This window comes from Trachurus japonicus, chromosome 6 (genome assembly GCF_045865225.1).
Source record: "Trachurus japonicus isolate A0001 chromosome 6, Traja_1.0".
In the NCBI taxonomy this organism is placed as follows: domain Eukaryota; kingdom Metazoa; phylum Chordata; class Actinopteri; order Carangiformes; family Carangidae; genus Trachurus; species Trachurus japonicus.
Window position 1 is genome coordinate 17,371,583 of NC_140912.1, and position 25,920 is coordinate 17,397,502.

At 41.1% G+C, this 25,920-nt stretch overlaps 4 protein-coding genes across 6 annotated transcripts; 3 read left to right on the forward strand and 1 right to left on the reverse strand.

Annotated features, from left to right (window-relative positions):
• Nucleotides 1–32: 32 nt before the first annotated feature.
• On the forward strand, nucleotides 33–7,738 carry chkb (choline kinase beta). Its single transcript, XM_085779450.1, has 11 exons — nucleotides 33–638; nucleotides 1,085–1,193; nucleotides 1,395–1,508; nucleotides 1,692–1,825; nucleotides 1,916–2,020; nucleotides 3,543–3,601; nucleotides 4,882–4,969; nucleotides 5,148–5,256; nucleotides 5,949–6,049; nucleotides 6,177–6,258; nucleotides 6,386–7,738. Exons 1-11 carry the CDS (start codon nucleotides 124–126, stop codon nucleotides 6,440–6,442), a joined length of 1,473 nt encoding a protein of 490 aa, XP_085635576.1. The 5' UTR covers nucleotides 33–123; the 3' UTR covers nucleotides 6,443–7,738.
• A 132-nt stretch (nucleotides 7,739–7,870) lies between these two features.
• LOC146985955 (kelch repeat and BTB domain-containing protein 13) lies at nucleotides 7,871–11,388 on the forward strand. Of its 2 annotated transcripts, none has more exons than XM_085779449.1 (8): nucleotides 7,871–8,645; nucleotides 8,742–8,930; nucleotides 9,029–9,213; nucleotides 9,315–9,666; nucleotides 9,797–9,942; nucleotides 10,095–10,249; nucleotides 10,398–10,555; nucleotides 10,709–11,388. In XM_085779449.1, exons 1-8 carry the CDS (start codon nucleotides 8,364–8,366, stop codon nucleotides 10,889–10,891), a joined length of 1,650 nt encoding a protein of 549 aa, XP_085635575.1. In that variant the 5' UTR covers nucleotides 7,871–8,363; the 3' UTR covers nucleotides 10,892–11,388. The 2 variants fall into 2 exon arrangements, with proteins under 2 accessions (XP_085635575.1, XP_085635574.1); XM_085779448.1 differs by having other exon boundaries at nucleotides 7,872–8,645; nucleotides 10,398–10,566; nucleotides 10,709–11,057.
• A 370-nt stretch (nucleotides 11,389–11,758) lies between these two features.
• Nucleotides 11,759–19,231, forward strand: cpt1b (carnitine palmitoyltransferase 1B (muscle)). Its single transcript, XM_085779447.1, has 19 exons — nucleotides 11,759–11,872; nucleotides 13,060–13,212; nucleotides 13,306–13,445; nucleotides 13,575–13,746; nucleotides 13,883–13,984; nucleotides 15,183–15,320; nucleotides 15,407–15,484; nucleotides 15,700–15,807; nucleotides 15,941–16,025; nucleotides 16,227–16,422; nucleotides 16,503–16,688; nucleotides 16,779–16,884; nucleotides 16,972–17,088; nucleotides 17,176–17,340; nucleotides 17,466–17,600; nucleotides 18,010–18,162; nucleotides 18,241–18,354; nucleotides 18,476–18,568; nucleotides 18,682–19,231. Exons 2-19 carry the CDS (start codon nucleotides 13,072–13,074, stop codon nucleotides 18,814–18,816), a joined length of 2,364 nt encoding a protein of 787 aa, XP_085635573.1. The 5' UTR covers nucleotides 11,759–11,872; nucleotides 13,060–13,071; the 3' UTR covers nucleotides 18,817–19,231.
• A 687-nt stretch (nucleotides 19,232–19,918) lies between these two features.
• sephs1 (selenophosphate synthetase 1) lies at nucleotides 19,919–25,795 on the reverse strand. Of its 2 annotated transcripts, none has more exons than XM_085779454.1 (10): nucleotides 25,767–25,795; nucleotides 23,807–23,929; nucleotides 23,590–23,686; nucleotides 23,082–23,185; nucleotides 22,821–22,928; nucleotides 22,377–22,531; nucleotides 22,166–22,256; nucleotides 21,974–22,073; nucleotides 21,123–21,335; nucleotides 19,919–20,749 (listed from the first exon to the last, which is right to left on the reverse strand). In XM_085779454.1, the coding sequence occupies exons 2-10, from the start codon at nucleotides 23,900–23,902 to the stop codon at nucleotides 20,535–20,537; spliced, it is 1,179 nt and encodes a 392-aa protein (XP_085635580.1). In that variant the 5' UTR covers nucleotides 23,903–23,929; nucleotides 25,767–25,795; the 3' UTR covers nucleotides 19,919–20,534. The 2 variants fall into 2 exon arrangements, with proteins under 2 accessions (XP_085635580.1, XP_085635581.1); XM_085779455.1 differs by lacking the exon at nucleotides 25,767–25,795 and adding an exon at nucleotides 25,436–25,540.
• Between the last annotated feature and the right edge of the window lie 125 nt (nucleotides 25,796–25,920).

A 25,920-nucleotide genomic window follows, 5' to 3' on the forward strand; every position in this document is an offset into this window, starting at 1 on the left:
CTCGCATTGTGATTGGACGTCGAATATGCCAGTTTTACTCGGTCCAAATCAACGGCTGCTGCGCTTACAGGGAGGTGTCCTCTGAATATTTAATACTTTAATGGTCTCTATTATCCGCCTCCCATGCCATTTAGACCATCTAGCTATGCTCGGCTCTTCCGGTTGAGTGGCTTTAACGTTACCGGTGAACTGCGATTGTCAGCGTGTTCCTTCAGCCGCCTCAAACCGACATTTCGCACCGGTCTTCCTCTACTCTTCGCCCGGAAACTAACGATGCAGTCGGGTGGAAATGTAACCAGCAGCTACGGTTGCGACAAGGACGGCGGAGCAGCGAAGCCACGGGGACCACCGGGGCTTTTCAGCAGCATTCCCACTATCACAACAGAAGACACGGGTCCTCCGGCGGGGAAGAAACGGGTGGGAGACACGCTGGTCGTTGACGAGAGAAACTTGCGGACGCCGAGTCCTCTGTCCGGGGGCAACTGTGATGACGACTCGGAGGCAGAGTCGTACCGCGATGGGAGAACCGAGGAGGTCGACCGAGACACCCGGGGCAGGGCGTATGCCTGGTGCAGAGACTTTCTGTCAGGGTCGTGGAAGACTATACCGGAGGAGGACTTTCAAATCAGCATCGTCAGGTAAGTAAGTAGTAGCCTAATAATGGCGGTGAAGAAAACCACAACAATGCGCCTGCAGGGACGACGACTAACGTTATTGAAGCCACTATTTACTCTGCTCGTCTCCCAGATGGCAGTTCAGAAACCTTCGTCTACATACTGCAGTTTGTTGTTAACTTACATCCGCCCCCCCCGAATCCCTCCAACACATGAGATCATATTTCTTTTTCTAAGATAGATAGATAGATGGATAATAATAACAAAAACAATGTAAATGATTGATATTATAATTTACCAATATAACTTGGCATATGTCTCGTCCCCAGATAATAGGCTAAGCTCCATATCAAGACCCTGCAAGCACAATCTTTTAAGCTGATTTGTGACTTATCTTTATGACAGGGTTCAGAGGAGTTGTGTTAACTTGCTAATGATGTGATAACAGCTGGGTGTTTTTGTTTTTGCAGCGGTGGATTGAGTAATCTGCTGTACCTGTGTTGTTTACCTGAGCACGTGCAGTCTGAGGGAGAGGAACCTCGCCAGGTGCTGCTCAGGATCTATGGTGCCATCTTACAGGTAAGTTTGCAGAGCTGTGGCTGTCTGGTGTTGTAGTGTCTGTTGTTTTGTGAAAAATGTGTGGCGTGCATGATTAAATAATATGCCATTGCTGTATTTGATTTGCTGTAGAAGTGCCATCTTTCCGCACATCAAAGTGTGATAGAGATCAGAAACAGAGATGTTGTTTCTAATTTCTTTTTGTGTGTGTCTCTGTCACAGGGAGTGGACTCTCTTGTATTGGAGAGTGTGATGTTTGCCATCCTGGCAGAAAGAACTCTGGGGCCAAGACTTTACGGCATCTTCCCCGAGGGACGCTTGGAACAATACCTTCATGTATGATGCACACCGATATATTTATACGTACATGTATATAGTACACACACATACCTACATACACATGCACTCTATGTCTCCTTTGTTACCGCTGTCATCTTTAGCTGAAGTAAAAACAAAATGACATACCAATGATTGACATAAAACGAGATACCAATGAGTATTATCTATTTTGATCCCCAGAATACTCGCATGCGCACTGACCAACTCTCACACCCTGACATCTCTGCTGAGATCGCCACCAAGTTGGCACGTTTCCACGACATGCTCATGCCCTTTAACAAAGAACCTAAGTGGTTGTTTGGGACCATTGACAAGTAAGGACATCTTTGTATCAATCTCTTTATACGACTATAACTGTTTTTTTAGAATGATTATTCATACTGTTTTTTTATTGTCTTTTTTAGATACATGGATCAGGTGATGAAGCTCAGTTTTGTACGGGAGGCACATGTGAAGAAGTACAAGAAGCTGATGAAGTTGGACCTGCCTGCTGAGCTGGAAAGCCTCCGGTGAGTTAGGACCCAGACCTCAGAAGGACAAATACTGTATTGCATGGATAGACTTTGTGTTTGACCTATGTAAGGCCATAAGTATAGTGACAGGTAGGGTTAAGAAAAGCAGTTGGATGAAAGCTCGAGTATGTTTTCTCACCTTTCAGTAATCCCCAATGTCAGTAAGAGACAAAGCAAAGCCCCCCTGTTTCTTAGTTCTCTGGCCAGAACGATGATGCAATCTTGTTGCTTAAGCCAAGTGCCACATAGATGTTGTTTCGTCAGAGCCATCTCATATTACCTACTGTAATCAACATTTGGTTGGAGTGACAGTTTAGTCTGCTCATCGTGTCCTGTTAGAGCCAACACCAATCTCCTCACAAATTATTAAGTAACAATTACTATATTATATATGACTTTAGGAACATGACGGGTCAATTCAGTGGTTCAGTGTGAGGGTGCGGATCCTCTTGTCTGCCAATGAGGCTCAACAGTGTGGATTCTAAAAAAAGTTTTGTTATCCTATCACTCGGTGTGAGCTTGGCCAAATGCATTTGTATTTATTCAACAGGGCATCACAATAAAGACTTAGTTTCGCTGAGTTCAAGTGTACTTCATAAAATTTGGGACTTAAACAGCTTGGTGTCTTTTTTTAAAATACACAATAGCCTACTGTCTGTTGTCTTCTGAGTACACAGAGCCCTTACCACCAGACTAGTCTGCAAATAAAATGAATGATCACCCAAACAGTACCTTTACAATGAGGTAGTATAGATTACTGTGAAAAATATGTATATTATATAGATAAGGCTATAAAGGGTATAGTTGATTTGTCAGAGACAGAGACAGTCTAATCTCAGGGACAGGACAAGCTGCCTTTCTGTTTGCAGTCCACAGGCTGACCTTTGTTCCAGTGCTTCCACGACTTCACTGCTGAGCTGTGCTGACGGTCTGACCTTGGGAGAATCAGCCCACTGCTGTCTCTGTTTATCTATTTTATGTCGTGGACGTGTACCAGTCTTACACTGAAGCAATCATGCGGTTACCACTACCTGGAAATCCCCAGCCTATCTGCCGTCGTCATCTGAATTCCTCCAACTAATCTGAGTCGATGAAACATCTCTCACATAGATATGAGATCTAAAAGTTCTTTGTTCATGAGTTCACTCTGGGCAAGTCAACTTTCAGGCTTTAACACTCACCAACACCGCTCTTAACGTTTTGGGCATGGGCAAACCATGTTTTGAGTGTATTTGCCTATTGCCAACTGGAGTGAATGTTATTCCAAGCAGCCAGGTTTGCTTGAGGTAAAACAGCGAGCGTTTTACATAATGTAAATGTCTGTGTTTCATAGCCTCACTGCAGTTTGTTTGGTCTAGGACAACTTCACCCACTGTCTGTATTCTCAAGTGATTTTCTTTGGCCGTAATTTCTCATACTTAGTCACAGAATTAATATAATATTTTAGTACAAAGTAATTTTCTCCTTTGTCTTTTTCTTTCACCGCACATTCCCTATCTGGCTTTTATCTCCACAACAGTTCATTATTAGCAGCGACTCCATCACCAGTGGTGTTTTGCCACAATGATGTCCAAGAAGGTAAATACATTTTTTTCACATCTTTCACACCTCTAATTTTATCTGGTTGGTCCTTTCACCTGGCCTGTCTGTCTTGTCTGTAGTGGCACATTTCATTGGAGAGTAGTACATTGCATAAGGCTGTGGTGTATTAATAGGGGCAGCTCCTATTTGTAGGCATCATCATATAGGTGGAAATGAGCCACTGGACGAAAGGTGACGGTCACACATTTAGGTTTTGTAATGAATGAGATTGTTGCACAGGACAAAAAAACACAACAGCTGAACAGCCTGCTTGTCAGCAGCAGCAGCCATGACTGTGTATGGATAGATATATATTTTTGTGTTGTCTATCAGATTCAGATTTGGCGCAAATGGAGCGAAGCATGCAGGAAACTGGAGCTTCATTGTTTTACTCATGTGACATGTCTCAGTCGGTCATACACACCCTCTCGTACCATTGCCTACTGCCTATTGTTTCAGCCCCACCTCCACCCCAGCATCCACCTGCAGGCTCTGAGGGGGTAAGGGCATGTCCTCGTCAGTCCATGTATATTTGATGAAATCTTATTCAGGAAGTGATGAGCTGGAGCACAGACGCCAAACCAAATGTATACTGACGCGGCAATAAACATTTGAATCTGCTTGGTAGAGGCATGAGGCCATTAAACGTTACGCTTTTCTCTTCCCCAACATTTGGAACCTGTCAGGCCTTGTTTCACAGGCTTTGCTTCTGTTCATTTCCATGTTGTTAGATTAGATAGGATCTCACTGGAGCAGTAAGTCAAGTTCTTTGATACCAAACTGGGACATCCATTTCTTGATTAATCCGGCAGGCTTCTGGCCTAGTGCATTAACACGCTGTCTGAAAAAAAAGGGCTTTCTTCACACGTTGTCACAAAGTTTGAGGCACACACTCGTACCATTAAAATTTGGAATTAGTCCGTACCCCAGAATAAAAGCACAATCTGCATACTTTTGGCCATTTAGTGTGTTCATTAAATATGTATTGATATGAAACATATGTACAGAGATTTTAGAGATTTTTTTAGTTGCAAAGACATGTTACTTGAGAGGTCTAAATGTAGCTGAAGAAATTGTATATGCTAAGAATACCTGATTGATGTGTGTGTGTGTGTGTGTGTGTGTGGTGATGACCATCGTTTAAGAGAAAAAATACTATTCCATTTTGTTCAGCTGAACAGCCGTCTGCTTTGAGCCTGGCAACAGCTGATGATTAAATGGTGTGACTCATCAGTGTGGGTGATGGTGGTTTTCTCACTGATTGTTTTTCTCTGCAGGCAACATCCTGATGCTGGAGGAACGGGACCACTCCTCAACAGAAAAACTCATGTTGATAGACTTTGAATACAGCAGTTATAATTACAGGTAATGTGTGTTAGTCATACATTTCGTGTAAAGGGATTGATTTTATTTTTAGCAAATCAAATGAATCATACTTCCACAGTATGTGTGTCTTGTGATTAGAAGTGTGTGGTTTTGAGATCCAGTTTTTGATTGTGGCTTGGCTTATTAATATAAAACATACTCTGTCTTCTTTATGTAGGGGTTTTGACTTTGGGAACCATTTCTGTGAGTGGATGTACGACTACACCTATAACCAGTGGCCTTTCTACAAAGCCACACCAGAGAACTACCCCACCAGAGAGCAGCAGGTCAGTCTTAAGTTTTACAGCCCAGTAAACTTACAAGTCAACAACCTTTTGAAGGCATTATATGCATTCAACAAAGATGGTGTAAAAAATAAAGATAGGTTTTCTGCAACAGTTTTAGCCATGCAATAACAACCATTCAAGAAGATTCAAAATTTCAAGCGTAGGAAAGAGATGACAGACAGGGGTTGTAGCTTCACACTACCATCTAGTGGTAACATCTCTTCACTGCAAATTGGGGTTGCAGGACAAACTCGAGCCCTGGAACTCATGCGAAAAATCTAATCAAACTGTCAATTGACTTTTTTTCCCTTGGAGGACCCTACCATATGTTATTGCAAAATAACAGCCTATAACACTACATTCATTGTCTATTGAGTCCATTGTTACAACCAGATTTTAGCAATGGAGGTAACTGATTGCACATGGTATGCATGTTGCTGTATACCAAAGAATCAGTAAGATGTACCACAATAGCTGCCTACTTTGCATCCTATTTAGAGATTTGGGATCAACAGGTAAAATGTAATTGAAGGAATAATTGTTTTAGTGTAATAAGCTTGAATCTTAAGCTGGAAATAGAATTCCTATCTCAAAAGATAATAAAAATGTAATAATTAAATATTAAATGGAAAGGAACATGGGATGGAATGTACATAAAACATGTTTCAAATAATTGTTGCTCTTTTTTACAGCTTCATTTCATAAGAAATTATTTGTCAGAGCAGAAAAAATGCTCTGACGCCCCCGAGGACCAGACACAAACTGAAGAGGACCTGATAATTGAGGCGAACAGGTAACAACACAGTGTTGTAATAAGTTACAGTAGTGGGAAATATTTATCATTACAATGTTTAGCAGAATCACAAGAGAATTGACATTGTTTTGTTATTGATCATTTGTTGGTTGTTTTTAATTTGTAGATATGCATTAGCGTCACACTTCCTCTGGGGGCTGTGGTCCATCATTCAAGCCAAGATATCCAAGATCGAGTTTGGATACATGGTAAGATGACTTTTGTTGTTTACAGTGTGACGGAAAAGTCACACATTCATATTTTTCGCACAGCAGTATTAATTTCAAATTTAATTTCAGTTGATCCCACCCGGTAGTAAACAATTCTGTTTTGCAGGACTATGCCCAGTGTCGTTTTGATGCCTACTTCAAGCAAAAAAAGCTCTTCTCCTGAATTCAGAATTCCACCATGTAACATCTGAATGTACTGTCTCCACGTCCTCTGTCATTTCTGTCTTAAGTTTATTGTTTTCCTCACATTATAGAAACTCCCAACTCTATGCAGGTCTGCTAAAGACAAGTAATGGTTTGTGAGTGGTACAAATTTCCAGCTTTCAGGCAATCAATTTTATTCAAAGACCTTTTAGTGTGATACTGTTGGAGCAGGTATAGCTCTATAGCACCAAATATGGTTTACATTTTAAGGGGCTCAGTCAATGTGATGTTTAGCTTTTTTATTTTATCATCCAATTTTAGACGCACTTCACTTCTTGGACCATTTCTGTTTTGTTTTTTTTACATTGGCATTGTTAATTCTTAAGCTGTGCTCCATGTGCACTTCGGTGGTGGACAATCCGCTTGTCAGAGAATTAATGTATTCTCATTTCAGACTGTACATCTTACTGTGGAAGGCTTTTGTATAAGTCTTTGCTTTAGTATTATTTTTAGTCATTCTACCTCACTTCTTTTTCCTCATGTTCATTGTCCGTTCAGGTGCATAGATTCCATAGAGATGATTATAAGGGCATCATGTGAAGGAAGAAGCAAACAAAAGAAATAGAGTATGTGGAATGAGTCTTCACCACTCAGAATCAAAATCTTACCTGGATTCACCAAATTATGTCAAGGGCTATTTTATACAGTATCACTGTAGTCAACAATACTGTTAATGTATAAAGTGTATGGCATTAAAGTCAGTAAATTGGATCTGGTGACCACTTTAGATATCAGTTATTGACCGCACCTTTTAATTGTCTGTCCGTATTTAACATCGGTTGTTTTTACCTGTCAGTCTGATATATTATTTCTGTTTGTACCTTTTTGTTGTTTACAGAGAATGATATCTTGGAATATTAGGTTGCATTAGGTTGACTAACTTGCACATATATGGACCCAACTGGATTGCCTAAATTAGAGCCAACAATAATTGAAATCTGTTTCTTGGAGCTCATTTGAATGTGAAGGGAGATTTTGACAATTTTAGGGTCTTGAATCCTTTTATTGTTCTTTTATTCACTTGGCTGAATGCACTACGTCCAATTAACAACTCCATTTTGTTTTACATGCAACTTCATCTATTCACTCATGAAAGGAAACTAGAACCTTAACTGTGCCTCATGAACTGTAGCTGTTTTTATAGCAAAACTGTCCCATGACAGTTTCATTCTGTTAGAACATCTCCATATTATGTCCTATTTGCACTACTAAAAATATGACTTAAAAGCAAATAAACACATGTGCTTAGAAGCTGTGTGAGTGTATGTGTTTTCCTTTACATGTGAGGTATTTTATAAATGTATTGATGCATTTTGTGAAAGTTACTCTCATGTTATTGCCATCTAACTGCAAAGTAACTTGAGTCCCCTATGATGACGTCAAGAGCAGAGTGAAGGCGGCCATGTTTCATCCCAGAGGGCTGACTGTTGTCCCGCCTCCATGTGCCAAGAATAGATCCGCAGAAATAAGTCCAATGCTCAGCGATAGAGGAATACTTTTGAATCATGTGGATCTAATGCAGAGAAAACAGGAATAATGAAGGTGAAGGATTTTTTTATTATTATTATCAGCTGTTCTGTTTCTGTCTTAAACTGCTGACAGCTGCTTCACTGTTCGTGCTGTGAAGAGCACATGACTGTGAGAGCTGAGGCAGGAAAAGAAGAAGAGCCACTGGTTCATGGACTAAACTTGAACAGTCTGTCCTCTGTTTTTCCATTGTACAGTAGCTATTTTGTGGGAGGGTGGCCTTGCCTTAGGAGGAAATATAGTGCCATTCTCAATGTGTTCAGTGGTTGTGTGAAAAATGAGGAGCCTCGTTAGGTTTTAACAATCAAATGACATATAGTGCAGAGAGAATCAGAACTTTTTAGGAATAGTCAATGGTCAGACAATGGTTAAACCTGAATAAAATGATTCCTTTCAGGCAATGTTTTGTGATACTATTTGAGTGGTTCAGTATATGGCTTAAATTTGGTCTTACCAGACTTTGGAGAGCTTTTCCAATAGTCAATAGTTGGACAGCATCTCCAGGTATTGCAGAAAAGCGATCATGCCAAGGAGACTCAGAAGAGTGGAAAACCAGTGAGGCGCTCCGCACGTATGACCTGGGAGGTGAAAGCAAAACTATGGTTACAGTCCAGACCAGGACACATGCTTTCCATGTAAGTAGAAAACAAAGTGATTATTCCAACCGTGCAGGTTAATCAAAAACTAACCAATGACCATAGAGGACTGACTTTAGTAATTCATCTTTTAAGGTGGACCTCGGAAGACTTTCAGAGTGCAGTGAGTACTTCAGGGCCTTGTCCCAGTCCAACATGAGAGAGACTTCAGAAAGCCACATTCACCTGGACCATGTTTCCTCCTCTGTCTTCTACAATCTTCTTGAATTCTCCTTCTATAATAAGTTTAAAGTCCCTCAAGAGGAGCTGGGCATACACATCCAGGTACGCAAACAGAGATTCAGATCTCCTGTCATTTGCTGTGAGTTAACCCAAAATTAACATACTACGATCATTTTCTTCCTCCCTGTCTGACTCTTTAGGTTGGCAGCTATCTCCTGACAGAGGCCTTCCTCTCAAAGTGCCTGTCAGTCCTGGCAAGTGGTTTAAGGCCAGATAACTGTTTATCCTACCTGAATCTGGCTCAAGAGATCTGTTGTGCAGAACTGATGATGACAGTGTTGACCTACCTGAGTAGAAACATGATGGAACTATCACTCCTCACCAAGTACATAATACGCATGTATCATAAATGATTGTATTGCTATAATCAGGATTTACTACAAGGACAGAGTTTGCCATGTCTTTCTTGTCATTATAAAAACCCAGGTATCTGAACAGAGAGGTTAAGGATGAGATTGTCAAGATGAGGGTACAAGGAGATCAACATCTCTGCAGTCTCAGGAAAGAGAACCTAACTTCTTGGAACGACCCAGAAACAGAGCGTGCTCGACATCTCTTCATCCTGAAACGGTCAGAAGACAGTGAGGACTGGCATCCAGTTACAGAGCTTCCTTTCAGGGCTGATAAGTGGTGTTTCACTACAGTGGTTCTGTATAACTACCTGTACATCATAGGAGGATACCGGCACCGTGTGAAGAGAGGCTGGGAGTTCAAGATGGCTTCCTTTAGATATAATCCCTTTACTCATACATGGACCTCCACAGCTCCTCTCATTAAGGTGAAGAAGTCCTCTAGCTTGTAAGTCAGGCTGATCCATCCGTGTCACTCCACATTACTTGCCCTGTCTTCCTCAGTCATTTATTATATATCACCCTGATGAAAACTGTCACCATCTGCTGTGTCCACAGCACAGACGGCATTTCAGTGCAGTGGCCTGTGATGGCTGTATTTACGCTGTGGGAGGCTGGTACTTGGACTCCCTGGTGACCCCGGACTCCAACACGGCTCTCTATACAGCTGTAGAGCGTTATGATCCCTGGGAGGACACATGGAGGTTTGTTTCCTCTTTGACAGTGTAAAACCAGCTGGTACAGTAGGTTTGTGTCCTGTAGCACTGCATCTGTGCTTTCCAACTAAAATGTTCCCCCTTCAGAGAATCATTTCATCCCCTGGCATACTGGTGACTGAGTGCAATCTGTGTCTCAGGTTTGTCTCCTCACTGCCACTCACGGATTTCCAGTTTACTGTGTCTTTGTCCCATGATGTGCCCCTTGCTACTAGCCTTGGACGCTGTCTTTATGTGTTGGGGAGTATCCAGCGGACTGGAGAGAAACTGCTGCTGCAGTACAACACAAAGAAAGGTACAGCAAGGTCAAGCAGCACGGCTCTGTTCAGCTTGTCCTCTCCGCTGGCTTCAGTTGAACTCACTGACTTTAGATTTACAGCATGCACTGTTTCCTCCAATGCTCATTAAGATGTCTGCACTTCTGTATTTTCTATGTGCTTTAGATGCGTGGTCTGAACTACTTCCCACCCTCACCAGAGCAGATGTAGACCTCCCAGCCCTTTACTTCCTGGGTGTCACCGACAGGCTGCTTGTGATTGGTGGAAACAACTCAGAGAACATTGTGACATCATTCTGTGTCCAGTCACAGAAATGGGGACAGGTAAGAATCAGGTGACAAGAGACTGAGACTGTGTTGGTTAGAATAATAAAATTCACTTCTTCCATCACATCCAAAACACAAATACCTCTCGTCTAGATGTTTTTTTGGTTTAAGACATTAAGAATTTCCATTTTTCTTTCTTTTTTCATCCAGGTGCACACGGCTGAGAAAGTGGCATTTGCAGGACAGGGCACAGTTGCAGGTGACAAGGTCCTGATGCCAAGTATTGAGCACAATGCTGTTGCAAGTATAGATCTCCAAACTCTCTCTATTCGAGCGTTACCTCCTCTACCAGTCTCCACTAGCTACGAATCTGTCTTCAATCTTCACTTTTGATGTTGCAGTGTGTTGATTTGCTATACTGTACATACACTGTGCTCAGTGTGTTCAAACTTCTAAATGGTGGTGTGTTTTGTGGTCAGTAATGTGGATGAATGGAATAGTAATTAAGTTTTATCTAATCTCCATCAGTGCATTATAATTGTGTCTTGAGGTTATAATCTTGGTCTAAGGGTGAACACAGTTACAGACGGTTAAGGCACTGTAGTAAGGATTTTTAGGTGTATAGAGAACTTCAGAATGTGACTTGACATTAGATTATAATTGCTTTTAACAATTGATCTGATGGGATTTTGGTGTTTATTCATCCATGTCCATGTCTTGGTATAACAACAGTAGGTGTGTTCCTAATTTGTTTGCATTGCAGATATTTATTCCCTTCTTTTTCACTGTATTATTTTGGATTTGAAAGTTATAATGCTGTGAACCGACCTCACATAACTGGCCATACAATAAAGACAACATATTTTGTTTTCTGGCTCTCTTGATAAACACCACTGACCTTCTGGTTTTGCTGATAATTTTACCCTCACATAATTACACCTTCATTATCATTTTTAGAGCAGTGCTTGTACTCTCTGCAGGTGAAAATGAAATGTCACATTGCTCTCAGTTACATCCTAACACAGCACTGCAACAGATTCAGTTACACAGCAGAGACCTCGCGGCACATGAGGTTAGGCTCTGTCTATGTTTGGTATCTGGTTACAAAAAGAAGCATGACACAGATAGAGGGAGGGGGTAGAGAGAGTGAGGGCGAGAGACACAGAGAGAGAGAGAGAGAGAGAGAGTGGTGTTGGGGAAGTGGAGACGGCAGCTCTGATCTCACTACCTGAGGAAAGCCATTTCAAGGTTACTGGAGTCACACAGAGAGCACTCAAGTCAGAGAGTGCAGAGGAATGTCCCTGGCTCGCTGGCACAAACCAGTCACAGCTTTTCTTTGCCTGAGTGGATTACACTGACTCTGCTCTGACAACGGTAAAATATGGGCCTGCTTCTTTTCGCTTATTTCATTCACATATATGCATGTTGTTGTATTAGCTGCAGATGTTATCTCACTTATTGTTGTAGAGTAAACTTATAGTTGCGTACTGCATGTATAAAAGGTTACGATGGAAATGCTAAATCATTGATATCTTTTACTACCTTGTGCATCATGTGTCTTCTACGTAAAATGTTGGGTGGAAATCATAAGGAGGAAGTACATCAGCAACAACAATCACAAAGTGCTTAAACTTACATTTTAGCTCCATAAAAGCTTTTTTCTTAAAGTTGTACAATCATTGGTAATCATGTTGACCTTAAACATGTCTGATAGCTTCCCACAGTACTCTGTTATACCAAAGGATTTAGCATTCATCTGTTGGTTGTACTCTGTGTTTATATTTTCATGCCCATCTGAGGTCTGCACATGCTCAGCCGGTGCGCCGCTATATATGGCCAATGAACTTTGTCCCACTTGGTGACTGTTCAGTCATATGACATGGAAAAAGAAATCCTAGACCTGTCACTCTGGCCATTACATGCAGTGGTTTATGAACTCCAAATATTTATGTTTAGAGTGTCACAAGGCCATATTCTCAAAAATACAATAACTGAACCCTTCCAGCAACACAACATTTCATGCTGACGTCACATATCAGTGGCCTGTCTTATCACGTTACGAGCAAATACTGAGGACAAACATTGCAACTTTCTCTTAAATAATTTCACTATTGTGAAATCTGTCAAACTCTGCCTGTTCTTTATTGCTCTTGATCAAAAATAATATCAGTTAGGTTACTTTGGAGGTTAATTAATACAACATAAAAGGTTACTCTTACTTAATGGTAGTGAATTAATACCCAAGGATCCTAACAATAAAACCTGACCATGGCTGAGATTAAATAATGTGATTTTTGTTGCAGCTGCATTTCCATGAGAAATTTTCTAATAGTGTTGAATGAAGGAAGAGTTGACGGCCCTTACTATGTGACAAAGAGTTACAATATTGGAAATATTAATGAGATGTTGGTTTGGTAATCTGGTTGAATAATATCTCAGGCAACAAGAGGTGTTAGCACTAAGTCTAAGACTTTGAAAAATATTATTTTTATTTAAACACAGTATATTTTTTTAATATTCCAGTCCGAAACCTGACCATTTCCTTTTGCTTCCCATTTTAGTAATACACAAAGATGGCTGAGGCGCATCAGGCGGTGGGCTTCCAGTTCACTGTGCGCCCTGATGGTGTGGACCTTAAGCTGAGTCAGGAGGTCATCAAGAACATCTACCTATCAGGACTGACAGCATGGAAGAAGAAAGCCATACAATTCAAGGTATAGCTGGTTGTCCTGGTTATCAGAACACAAAACAGGACATATATATCTATCCTGTTTCAATACTAAACACTGATTCTTTGTTATTCACAGAATGGTGTACTAGCTGGAGTCTATCCAGCCAGTCCGTCCAGCTGGCTGATAGTTGTGATCGCTATGATGAGTTCATTGTACACACGTCTAGACCCTTCTCTAGGAATGATTGATACCATCAAGGATAACCTACCACAAAGGTTAGAAACCCCCTCTAGTCTAGTATGATGTAGGCTTGTTTAGATGAGCTGATGATTAAATCTTCTGTTTGACTTCATCTTTAAGTTTTGATAACATGACAAGGGGAGTGTTGTGCCTTTTCTGAGCAGAGACTGTATGTCAGTGCAGACCCGCGCTGTGCTGAGTGCCATCCTCTTTGCCACTGGTCTGTGGCTGTTCCTCATCTACCTTTTGAGATACACCCTCAAAGCTCTGCTCTCCTACCATGGCTGGATTTTTGAATCCCATGGAAAAATGAGCACATCTACCAAAATATGGCTGGTACGTTTGTCCCTCTGTCTGTCACAGTATTCAGTATATCTAATCTTTATGTCCCTCCCTCGTTGCAGGGGTGCAGGTGTTTCTTGTTAGAATCTAGTGTCTCCTCTGTATGATGTATGGTGTTGTTTGTTACCAGAGCCTGGTTAAGATGTTCTCTGGACGCAGGCCACTGCTCTACAGTTTCCAGGCTTCTTTACCAAGGCTTCCTGTGCCCAGTGTGGATGATACAATTTGCAGGGTGTGTAATTTCATACAATTGATTTTTCATGACCAGAAACACACAGAAAAATGTAACCTGAAAGTTTATTGCCAAGCGTGGCACATTAAGGACACCATCTATTCTTAAGCACTTTAACTAGCTAATTTGTTTGGAGTCTCCACTGCCCCCAGTCTGTTCTTCCCATACTCACAATCCAAGATTTTGAATTTGAATAGGCCACTATCTGTTGGAAGCACTCACAATTTACACTGACAAGTGAACACAACCTGAAGCACAATATCAACACTTGTAGACATATTCTTTCAGGATTTACACCACATGATTGCAACAAAGGCCAGCAGCAGGAATATCGATGCAATACTATACAGCGTGTGGCTGAATGGCACACACATGCTTATTGCAGACCCACTTCAGCCAGTCTAATCTGTATCATTTATGATTTCCACCATATCAACCATCCTGGTATGCAATGATACAATAGTCAAATGTTTCCAAGACCAACCAATGTCAACTACTAAGTGTCTCTGGGTTGTAGTTTTCCTCCAACCTCATTCGTCATCATTATGCATGATACACACATAACCATCCAGCCAATCATACAATTTTCTTATTTGCAAATAAAGTAACCCTACATTCATTGTTCTGCATCTTGACAAACCCACAATAAATTAATTTATGCGATTTGAAAATAAAAAGATGACATAGGAGTTTGGAGCTCCCCTAGAGGTTGGACACCCACATGCACCTGCCTAGTGTGCCCTCTAGATATTTGGGGGGAAATACCCTGACCTGGGTGGGTAGAGGACAGATAACAGACGTCATTACAGTCAGGGACTGTCTAAAAATGTATGTCATCTTCTCACAACATCTCAAGAAGCAGAATAAAATTATAATGTGATATAGGGTGAAATAATGCACAGTTTATTTTGTTATGTTATCCACTGATTGGTTTTTTAAACAAACATTACACTTCTATGACATTTCATATTTGAAATGTTCCAGCTTATTAGTATTTGATAAATGTAGCTTGATACCACCACCTATTGATCTAGCTGCACTTTGTAAAAGTTGGATAAGTATGAGTATATTAGTAAAACCTGACCCCTTAGCTGCCCTGCACATGTGTTTTGTTTGTGTATCTCAACTGCTCTATTGCTCTATTTCTACATAACACTGCTTCTTTGTCCTGACAACACACTCCATGTTTTTCCCACAGTACCTCGAGTCAGTTCGTCCTCTGCTGGACAATGACCAGTACAACCAAATGGAGATTTTGGCCAATGACTTTAAAGACTCAAAAGCAGCCCAGCTGCAGAGGTATTTAATCCTAAAGTCTTGGTGGGCAACAAATTACGTGAGTAGCTTTTAATGAGCTGATGCAACATTAGATTTTAAATTCAGTTTTATCATAATGTTTAATAATAATCTATATCTGCCCAGGTAAGTGACTGGTGGGAGGAGTACATCTACCTCAGGGGCAGGAGTCCTATCATGGTGAACAGTAACTTCTACATAATGGTAAGACAGACTGTCATCAGATCGGTTTTGTCACATTAGTTTTGTGCAGTACTAGTCAAAGACTTATATAGAAATAATATAGGAAAGAGGTAGATTTAGTACACACAGTTCATTCAATTCTCAAAATGTAACCTTTCCACAAGCCTGAATTATTTATTTATTATGTTGACTCAGTATCTCTAATTTGCCCATGTGGTGCGTTTATTTATGTGAAGGACCTCCTGTATGTGACCCCAACACACCGACAGGCTGCAAGGGCGGGGAATGTGGTCCATGCCATGCTGCAGTACAGACGTAAACTAGAACGTGGTGAACATGCACCGGTAATGCTTGCCATCCCACTTTTCTACATTTTTCCATGCATTTTCTGTGTAGTCTGTACATACACCTTACATATCTGTCACTGTGCAAGCAGCAATCAAAGTTCAAGATACAATATATCTTTTCTCTTTTCAGCTGAGGGCTTTGGGGACTGTTCCTATGTGCTCCACCCAGATGGAGAGGATGTTTAACACCACTCGTATCCCTGGCATTGAAACAGGTGAGCACCTTTTCAGGTCTGCACATACGGTTCAAGGGGTCCAGCAACATTCACTCACATCAGACAGACACCTCCTGTCGACAGCAGTTATAAAGACATGGCGAGCAGTGTTTTCTACTGACTGTTCCACCCTTAACCTTTGTTGTAACTGTAAAGATGACTTACTTTGTTGTTGTTGCTCATGCTGAACTACCCCTGCAGATATTGTGCAGCACCTGAGTGACCGTAAGCACCTGGTTGTCTACCACAAGGGCCGGTTCTTCCAATTGTGGTTGTACACTGGAGGGCGCCATCTCTTACCCAGTGAACTTGAGATGCAGTTTCAAAGGATCCTCAGTGATACGTCTGAACCTCAGCCTGGAGAACTCAAATTAGCTGCACTGACTGCAGGAAACAGGTATATACAAACACACAGGTATATACAAACACCTGGACACTCAGATAAACATATTAACCTGTCTCATTTTTTGCTTCCAGAGTTCCTTGGGCTCGGGCTCGGATCAAATATTTCAGCCAGGGAGTAAACAAAGCGTCCCTGGATGCCATCGAGTGTGCTGCCTTCTTCCTGACATTGGATGATGAGCCACAGGGTTATGACCCTGCAAAGACCAATTCACTTGATGGTTATGCCAAGTCCCTGCTGCATGGGAAATGTTATGACAGGTAGAATGACCAGGGGAGACTTCATTACTTATCCTCACCAAAGGCTTACATTTTTAGTGAGTTATGTCCCAAAACACTCTTGTCTCACAGGTGGTTTGACAAGTCTTTCACTTTGGTATCTTACCCAAATGGGAAAATGGGGATTAACGCTGAACATTCTTGGGCTGATGCACCAGTTGTCGGACATATGTGGGAGGTATGAAATGTTCACATGTGAAATGTTCACACTACTAACAGTTTGCAGTAGTGTTCAGGTTCAGGTCCTTTTTTTTTGCCTGTGTAGTACGTCCTTGCAACAGACTGCTTCCATCTTGGCTACACAGAGGAGGGACACTGTAAAGGGGATGTGAATAAGGGCCTGCCTCATCCCACTCGACTGCAGTGGCAGATTCCAAGGGAGGTACAGTGGAGCCTCACCTTGTTTACTGCCATTGATACAGTTACTGTAGCCATGTTTCCATCTCTAATCAATCCCTTCCCTCTTTAGTGTCAAGAAGTCATTGGGGCCTCATACCTATCAGCAAAGCAAATAGCTGATGATGTGGACTTCCATGGATATCTGTTTAGTGAGTTTGGAAAAGGCCTGATCAAGAAGTGTCGGACCAGTCCTGATGCCTTCATTCAGCTGGCTCTGCAGTTGGCACAGTTCAGGGTAGGACACGTGCAGCCCTGTGTGTCTGGAGTCACATTATGGAAATGATAGCTCACTATTGACATTTAAATGTTTAATTACATCATCTGCCATCATTTAGTCACGGAAATTAATCTGCTTTACAGGACCAGGGAGTATTTTGTCTGACGTACGAGTCATCAATGACTCGTATGTTCAGAGATGGTCGGACTGAGACGGTGCGCTCCTGCACTTCCGAGGCTGTTGCATTTGTCAGAGCTATGGAAGACACGTGCGGAACTGTAAGGAAATACATAAAAGCACAGAAACAGAAGCTCAGTAAGGTCCAGCAGAGCTGTAGATATTAAAACATTTTACTGCATTAAATAATTCCAAGTTTTGATCAAATTAATTTGACTTTGGGCCTATTTGGCAACAAATGACAGCTGACACACAAGTTCACAGTCTATGTCATATTGAGCCTACGCACGATGGCTCTTTATTGATCCTACTCTGTGAAAGGTCACATTGTACTGCTCAGAACTTGGTCAACAAGACCTAGAGGCAAGTGCAATGGACTTTAAACTCCCAGATACCGTAGGTTAAACTGACACTTATGACACAACAAAAAAATAGGGTCATTTTGATATGATGTTAATGTCACATACACTTTTGGATGGATATAAATTGTGTGTTTGTCTTTGTGATCAGAATGCCCAGAGACTTGCCCTGTTTCGGAAAGCAGCAGATAAGCATCAAAACATGTATCGTCTGGCCATGACTGGCTCTGGGATTGACCGTCACCTCTTCTGTCTCTACATAGTGTCCAAATACATCGGTGTTGACTCACCATTTCTTGAGAAGGTTAGAGCGCCTGATTCAGTTTTTGTCTCTTTCGTAATATGCCATTTTCCTCACAACATTAAATGTCTGTCCTTTTAGGTGCTTTCAGAGCCCTGGAAGTTGTCTACCAGCCAGACTCCACAGCAGCAGCTCAATTTAGTTGATATCAACAAGTTCCCTAAATATGTGGGTGCTGGTGGTGGATTTGGCCCAGTGAGTTAAGATTGTTTCATTTTAAAGACAAGCACAAGATCAATACTCTTAATATCGGGCACTATTGTCCTGATTTACTAAAAGGTGCCGTACGGTAATGACCTCTGTTATGTGCCCCCAGGTGGCTGATGATGGTTATGGGCTGTCTTATATCATTGTTGGGGAAAACCTCATCACATTCCACATCTCCAGCAAGTTCTCTTGCCCAGTCACTGTAAGAGCACAAAATGCACAGTATCTTTTAACCATCTGTGGAGCTTATAGGTAATCTTTCAAAGCTCAGTACTTTTTATGTCTCTCATGATTCCCTCTCTGTGTGGCCTGCAGGACTCGTGCCGGTTTGGTCAGAACATTCGGAAGGCCATGCTTGATATCCAAGGACTTTTTAAGCCTGACAATGATAAGAAGACAGTAGAGCATGGAAAACATGTGCAGCTGGAAAATGGGAAAAAGCACCTATAACAGACAATGTGGGTTCAGGCTTATGAGTAACTTGTGAGTCAATCCTTGACATACTTCATTCATATAAACGAAGTTCTGGTGAAAGTTTGCACTTGTGATCTTTTTGCTTTTCTGGTGGGTCATATCCTGACCCATATCAGGAGGCGGTCATTCCACTCCCTCAGACTAAAGCAATAGTTGTTACTCCCCTAATTTATTTCTACTGATATTGTACTTTCCACAGCTGTTTGGCGCAGAAGGAAAGATGTAGTCTTTGATTGTGGGAAATTTTATTTTTGCAATGACAGTTTTTTCTCTTTCAGAGATAGACTGTATATGAATGTAATGTTATGTAATCTAAATGTAATATTTAGGTGTGGTTTATGTTTTGTGCATAAGAAAACTTGTAAATATACATAAAGATTTCTGCAATGTTTCAAGATGTAAATCCTTTCTTATAAATGTGCTGTTTGATTTTAAGGTGTTTGTGATTTTTGATTAAAACAGCAACTTACATACATAACTGTCACTGGCTTCTGTGAACAGAAGATGATGAGAAATTATTTAATCTGGTAACTTTCATTTCACATTTAAACAATTTAAATAGATAAAAAAAGACACAGGAAAACAATCTATTATAAGAGAAGTTTATTATAAGAGGTGGCGTGGTGGTTATGTGTTGTTCCTGATATCCATATGAACATTTACAGAGGCGTTCCAGATCCATCCCAGCTATTAGGATAAACAAAAACGATCTGGACTTGGATCAGCTGAAAGCTTCTATACACTAGGTCAGATTTCTCTCAGTACATCTTCTGGCAACATCAAGAATGCAAAACTAAACACCAGATCCTGAGCAAAGGCAACAGGCGACAAGCTCAAAGATTCGAGCACTTGCTGACCGACAAACTTTTATTTTACTTTTCTACAGTTGTACAAGTCAGACTGTTATTGGGAATGAAGATGGTAGAAGGTTGAACTTATAAACGACTTGAACAGCTGTTGAGCTTTAACCTGCTCGTGTTAACAATCAATCTCTATTTGTATGATGTAAATGGATTATGTCACATTTGCTTTAGCTCCGTTCGCGTGACTGCAGCTCCCAAAGTGAGAACAAACAATCTTCTATTTGAATATTTATTAGTTTATGTGGGGACATTACAAAAAGTCAAAGTAATAAAAAAACAAACCATTCTGGTCACACTCAGTTTCTTTCAAGGCATCAGTTACAGTAATGAACTAATACTAGGCTTTATAACTGTACAAAGTGAAAAGACAAACAAAAACACCGTCACATCATATTGATGTCGCTTATGAGAACAACTTTAAAAAGAGGCAACAGACTCCAGACTTCCTAAGATTCAAAATGAATCAACAGTATCGGATTATCGTCTTCATCACTCTCTTACCAGAAGCTGCCTGCCAGTCAAGCACGTTTAACATAACAGAAAACAACAGACACAAAAGGCATATGGATTTTGAGTATGCTCTACTTCTTACCAATTTTTTCATGGGGATACTGCAGGTTGAGTCCACTGGGTGGTGACATGCTCCCCGAGGGCCACTGTGTGGTGTGTGTGCTGTTTTTCATGTAGGTACACGCCAACCCAGTCATTTTTCTGTATGTACTATTTTGTTTATATATTTCAACACTCTAGGATGTTTTGTTTGTAGTTTATGTGTCTAAAATCACTCGACAGAGCTTTTGGGTTTCCGGTTTATGGCTCAGCCGACTGGGATTAAGAGGTCGCACCAGGAGTTGGGTTAACATTCTGTGTGGCCGCTTGTGGCGCCACTTCTATGATCCGAGGTTTGTCAATGATGCGAGCAGTGCGGTTTCCTTTCTCTACAATCCCAATGATCCATGCTTGGTGGCCCTCTCCGTATTTCGGGGATTTGATCTCGGCACAGAAGCGGGCAGCCTGTTCTCGGGGCAGACAGATAAGCAGGCCTCCTGTAAATGAAAGGACAACTGGTCGGTTAAAATAATGCTCCATGGGGCGTCGCCAGGCTCCACATATACAGAAGCTATAGCCCTCACTGCAGCGGCCCCGGTTTGATTCCACCTGGTAGCCCTTTGCTGCACAAAAGTCCCAAAAAAATACTTGGGAAAAAAAAAGAAAGATGGTTCGTAATGTGAAGCATTGCTGAGGTTCATGATTATCATATTGCCAAATCTACATGTCACCTTTGATACTGATGTACACAGTGGTGTTGCAGACAGGCACAAAAAAAATCTATACACTATATATCTCTATACACTCTAAAAAGAGTGTAAGGTATAAAATGTAGGTTAATTAAATGAGAAGAAATCAATACACACACACCTGATGTTTCAGGGCAGGTGCCATGCATGAGACCAAACATGTTCCCACAGGCCTTGGACACAGCAGCCATCTTGGCGAGAACTGGCAGGTTGTGGATGACAAATGACACTTCACTTCTCTGTTGTCGTGCCAACGTCTGAGCATGGCCAAGGATGCCAAACCCTGTGATGTCGGTGGCTGCGTGGGCATTGAAGGTGTGCATGAGACCAGCCGCTGCAAGGATAGACAGAAAGAGACATTTCAGAGAGGCATCAGAAGACAGGACTGTTTTGATCAGGGATATGCAAAACTCAGTTTTCATAGTTGAATATTGTCAATTGCATGAACAAATAAACAAGTAATTCCACCTATGTCAACATTCACAAAGACTGTAACTCACTGTGGGCAATCAAGAAAGCAGACAAGCAATCACTGTGAAGATTTCAAGTACTCATCCTCAGTACCTTCTTAATAAATTTATTTAAAAAACGGTGTAATTACGGAAAACAAAAACAATAACTAAATACCAAACATGTGCACAACTTTGAAAAAATATTTCTCTGTCTGGTTTTAATAGCAACTACTGCCTCATATGAAACATTATCTTTTAGTATTGTACTGTTATCATGTTCCTTGTAAAACTGACACAGAAGAGACTGAGCAGCAGAGGGTGCAATACAGCTGAGCTGCAGCAGAGGCTGCCGTTGTTCACAAAATCCATTGTTCCTCTGGCTAACAGCTGCCTTAGTTATGCTCAATTTAGCATGGGCATTTAATTGAAAAATAATGACGAAAACCAAAAGTTTAACAACATTGTACGAGGCACTTATGACTCCAAATTAATTATGGGGACAGACTTATCGTGCTTTTACCTGTCCTGTTGAGCCGAGCCATGTTCATCATAGCTTCATGGTAGGCCAGCTCTACATCTTCCTGGGTTACCACTAGCTTGATCTTGTTCCACTTTTCAGGCTAAAAGTAAAAAAAAAAACAAAAAAACATTTCCAGTGGTCATCCCAAAGAGCAGTAAGTGTCAGACATAATTATTGGGTAGGCAGACTTACAATATCTAGCCACTGGTGTACTGCAACAGCCACTTGCGTTCCAAGTGGCTTGGTCAACACCAACACGTCTCCTGGCACTGCATTGTCTGGCCTAAGAGATGTCGAGCATGGCATCATCATAATTAGTTGTATTTCAACAAAATTTTACATAATTCTTGATCAGCTGTGAGTAGAAGTACGGAAATGTGTAGTACTAGAAACTCATTCCTACATGATAAATTCGTTGGGCTGGCAGACTGTTGTAGCAACTCCTCCCATCACCACCCAGGGGTTGAGCACCGTCTGTCCTCCTGTTACAGATGTGCCCGCCTCTTCTGATGCATCCTTGAACCCCTGGATGATGAGTGGCATGACTTTGTCTCTCTCCTGTAAAAAAGTACAGTCAGAACACTTACAGAGAGCACAATGCAGGGTCTTTGGGTCAGATACCGAACCCCAATCTTCCCCCAATATACCACTGGTGATAGTATGATAGAAATGTGCTGTGTACATTGCAAGCACTGTATAAATGGGTAAATGATAAATGTGAGTGGTCATCAAGACAACATCAGCACTATATAAATGCAGTCCATTTAACAAAATAATGACTTAATTACACAGTTTGTTCTTGCAGATATTATCAGAAACTGGATGGATCAACTGATATGGCTCTCACCTTCTCTGACATTTTGTTGCTAACACCCAGAAGCATCAACATGTTGTCGCACTCTGTCACTCCCATGGCGTACAGGTCACTTAGAACATTGGCACAAGCAATTCTCCCCTACAAGACAAACATTTAGAAAATTATGCAAATGACGGATTGGATGTGTAATCTAGGTCTACACCACATTGATTAATGCACATCTGTAAATAACGGCAACGAGGCATCCATCCACATGTCATGTGTAAAGCCCACAAAGAAACAGATCCTTACCATCATGTAGGGGTCATCCACAATAGGATAGATGTAATCTGTAGTCTGGACCAGAGAAAGGCCTCCATGTCTGAGAGGTATCACACAGGTGTCCATACCTATGCCTTCAAAAAGAAAAAACTGCCTGTGATAATTTGTTACGTTTTTTGATGTATGTGTGATAAAGTAATTAAACATTACCCCTAGAAAAAAGATTGTACAGAATGTAACTGCTTGGTATTATTAACGTAAGATAAAATGATGCCATCACATGGTATTTCAGTGTGTTTAAACTGATAACTTGTCCCAAAGGAAATAAATAAACCAATGACCTGTCAAATTCCAAACTGAAGTTCAGGATATATTTAATGTAAGGGGGGACCATAAGCTTTCAAAAGGCAAAAACGTCCATTCCAACTGAAATCTGTATTGCATGTTGTAACATTTGCCAAAATATTTGCACTACATACAGTATTTGTATTTAATTTGCATGCTCTGCATCCCTATTATAGTTATAGATTATAATTACCTAATCGGGGCATAACTGCCCCCAGGAACTGTTCATCCTCTTGATAGTGGTTCTCCTGTAGGGTTTCTAGCAGTTTCTGTAAAACATCTTGAGGCACCTGTGACCACAGAAAATAAACATCATTCTCACTTTTTTTTTTTTGAACCACCTGATCAGGCAGGTTGCCTGGTGAATTTGTACATGACAAAGGGAGAATTTCATATAAAAGAGAGCCAACCTTGCAGCCTGTGCCCTTGAGCTCAGCAAAGCGTGTGAGCCTGAAGTTCTTGTCCAGCTCATAGCTTTCGGGGTTAAAGGACTCCCTCACCGACATGTCTGTAGAAACTCTGGGCCCTCACCACTAATACACACAATAATGTTGGGGACAGAAAAAAAATCAAATAGGTGATTAGAAATACATTCTGGGTGTCAGAGGTATGAAAGAAATGTTTTATAATATATATTTTTTTAATTCCGTTCAATCAACAACACACTGCTATGTCACCTGAGATTATTATTTCAAATGAGTCATGAATCAATGAACATACAAGCTTGAACACCTGTACAATAAGAAGCAATGAATCCTGTCTTTCTGCAGCTAATAATATTTTAAGACAGTCAGATAGCTGGCAATTTAAATCTGCTGTCAATTACAGTTATTTGCATTATCAATTCATCTACCAGTATATGCAATGGATTTTTCATTCTAAAATGACAGAACACAATGAAAAGTGGCAGTTAAAATGAAAATATCATAAAAGCCCTTGTTAATGCCTTTAAATGGTTCTTGTAATGTCTGACTAGCAGTTGAACTGAGACAGGAAGGAGGGAAATGTCTGACAGTAAAATAGTTACAGATTTATTTGCTCTCAATCCACCTGACTGATTGAGGTAATGTACAGTATATTCCAAAATGACTCAACACAAACTAATAGTAAGTACTATTTTGTAGACAAAACACCAGCACAAAACATGCACAGTTACAGCAACCAAACAGACAGAATTAAATCCCAACTCTATGAAAAATCACAAACAATCCCCACCTTGTATTTCAGCATGTCTTCTTAATTAGAGCTGTAGCTGATATACATATTTTTGTTCATGGTAAATTCATATTAACAAATATAAGTATTGGTCAGTGTTTCATGCTTTTTTCATTTTCGGGCATAGGGTTTCCTGACTTCTATTATTTAAGTAAAACATACAAAGTTGGTAGGAGGTCAATGCAGTGTACAATTCTGGTGAATTGATACAAATTGCAAAGCACCACATCAAACACTCTTACTACAAACATGTCCCTGTGTCTGGCGCGCACAGACACACAGACACACACACCCACAACTTCACAATGAGCTGAAGTGAGCCCGACTGACTCTCACACTTGTGTTGTGAACAGAAATAACGAAAGTGAAACGCTTGGCCACCTGACACACAGTCCAGTGAAGGTGTACTTGGCTCAACCCCGGTTTGTGGTTTAAACTGCTGTGAGTCACTGAGGGGGCTTCGGTTAGTAAACAGTGGGAGTGTTCAAGAAACAAAACGTTGCCAAGTTCATTCAACCCTGAGGCACTGGCTGACAAATATTACCGCTGCCTGCGTTTAAACATATCCATTCAGTGTGATGCACAGTGCATTATAAACTATTAGGGGTTTCTAGTTTGAGACACAATAATCATAGTGGCAGCTACATGCTTTACGTTTGTTTGTTTTGCTAAAAAAAAAAAATGCGGTTTTGGTTTCGGTGCTAGCTCTTGCTAGCAATCGCCGATCCATGCATGAGGTGATGAGCATAAGCAGCGCTGAGCAACAAAGAGCTGAGGGCGTCCGAGCGCTTCATTCATGTAAACACACACAGAAACACACACACCGTGCACGCTGCACTACAAAGGTGATACATGTAGTTGTGAAACATTGCGCCAGCTCGTTGCACATGTAAATCAAAAAAGTTGCCGTAGACCGCCGAACAAAAATGTCGGCGGCGGAAAAAATTAACCCTTTCCTGTCCCTCGCCATGCGATGTGTGCAACATCAGACTTGGTACCAATAAAACAACGCCAAACATGCGACTTGTGCAAAGTTTGTGATGATACGATGCAATAGAAGTGTTTACAAGCGTCCTATATGTGATTTTAGGACCAAAGCGGAGTTATATTCTTGCAACATTTCCCCTTTAATTGCTCTGACCAGTTTATCCTTACCAGCTTCACGTTAGCGGTGGATCCCCGACAGAAGAGCGGGGACTGGACCACAATGCACCGCGGCTCGAAAAGGGCGTCCACTGATAACGCCTGACGGAAAGGGAGACAATTTTGTCCTCGGACTCGGGACTGGACGACAGAAAATTCAAGGTAT

Coding starts and splice junctions, on each gene's coding strand:
- cpt1b (XM_085779447.1), top strand. CDS start 13,072: ATGGCTGAGGCGCATCAGGCGGTGGGCTTCCAGTTCACTGTGCGCCCT. Junction 17,089..17,175: donor AGTGGCAGATTCCAAGGGAG/GTACAGTGGAGC, acceptor TTCCCTCTTTAG/TGTCAAGAAGTCATTGGGGC. Junction 18,355..18,475: donor CTGGTGGTGGATTTGGCCCA/GTGAGTTAAGAT, acceptor ATGTGCCCCCAG/GTGGCTGATGATGGTTATGG.
- LOC146985955 (XM_085779449.1), top strand. CDS start 8,364: ATGGTCAGACAATGGTTAAACCTGAATAAAATGATTCCTTTCAGGCAA. Junction 9,667..9,796: donor CCACAGCTCCTCTCATTAAG/GTGAAGAAGTCC, acceptor CTGTGTCCACAG/CACAGACGGCATTTCAGTGC. Junction 9,943..10,094: donor CCCTGGGAGGACACATGGAG/GTTTGTTTCCTC, acceptor TCTGTGTCTCAG/GTTTGTCTCCTCACTGCCAC.
- sephs1 (XM_085779454.1), bottom strand. CDS start 23,902: ATGTCGGTGAGGGAGTCCTTTAACCCCGAAAGCTATGAGCTGGACAAG. Junction 23,687..23,806: donor TCAAGGGCACAGGCTGCAAG/GTTGGCTCTCTT, acceptor CTGTGGTCACAG/GTGCCTCAAGATGTTTTACA. Junction 22,532..22,820: donor GCAACAAAATGTCAGAGAAG/GTGAGAGCCATA, acceptor ACTTTTTTACAG/GAGAGAGACAAAGTCATGCC.
- chkb (XM_085779450.1), top strand. CDS start 124: ATGCCATTTAGACCATCTAGCTATGCTCGGCTCTTCCGGTTGAGTGGC. Junction 639..1,084: donor TTTCAAATCAGCATCGTCAG/GTAAGTAAGTAG, acceptor TTGTTTTTGCAG/CGGTGGATTGAGTAATCTGC. Junction 2,021..3,542: donor GCTGAGCTGGAAAGCCTCCG/GTGAGTTAGGAC, acceptor TCTCCACAACAG/TTCATTATTAGCAGCGACTC.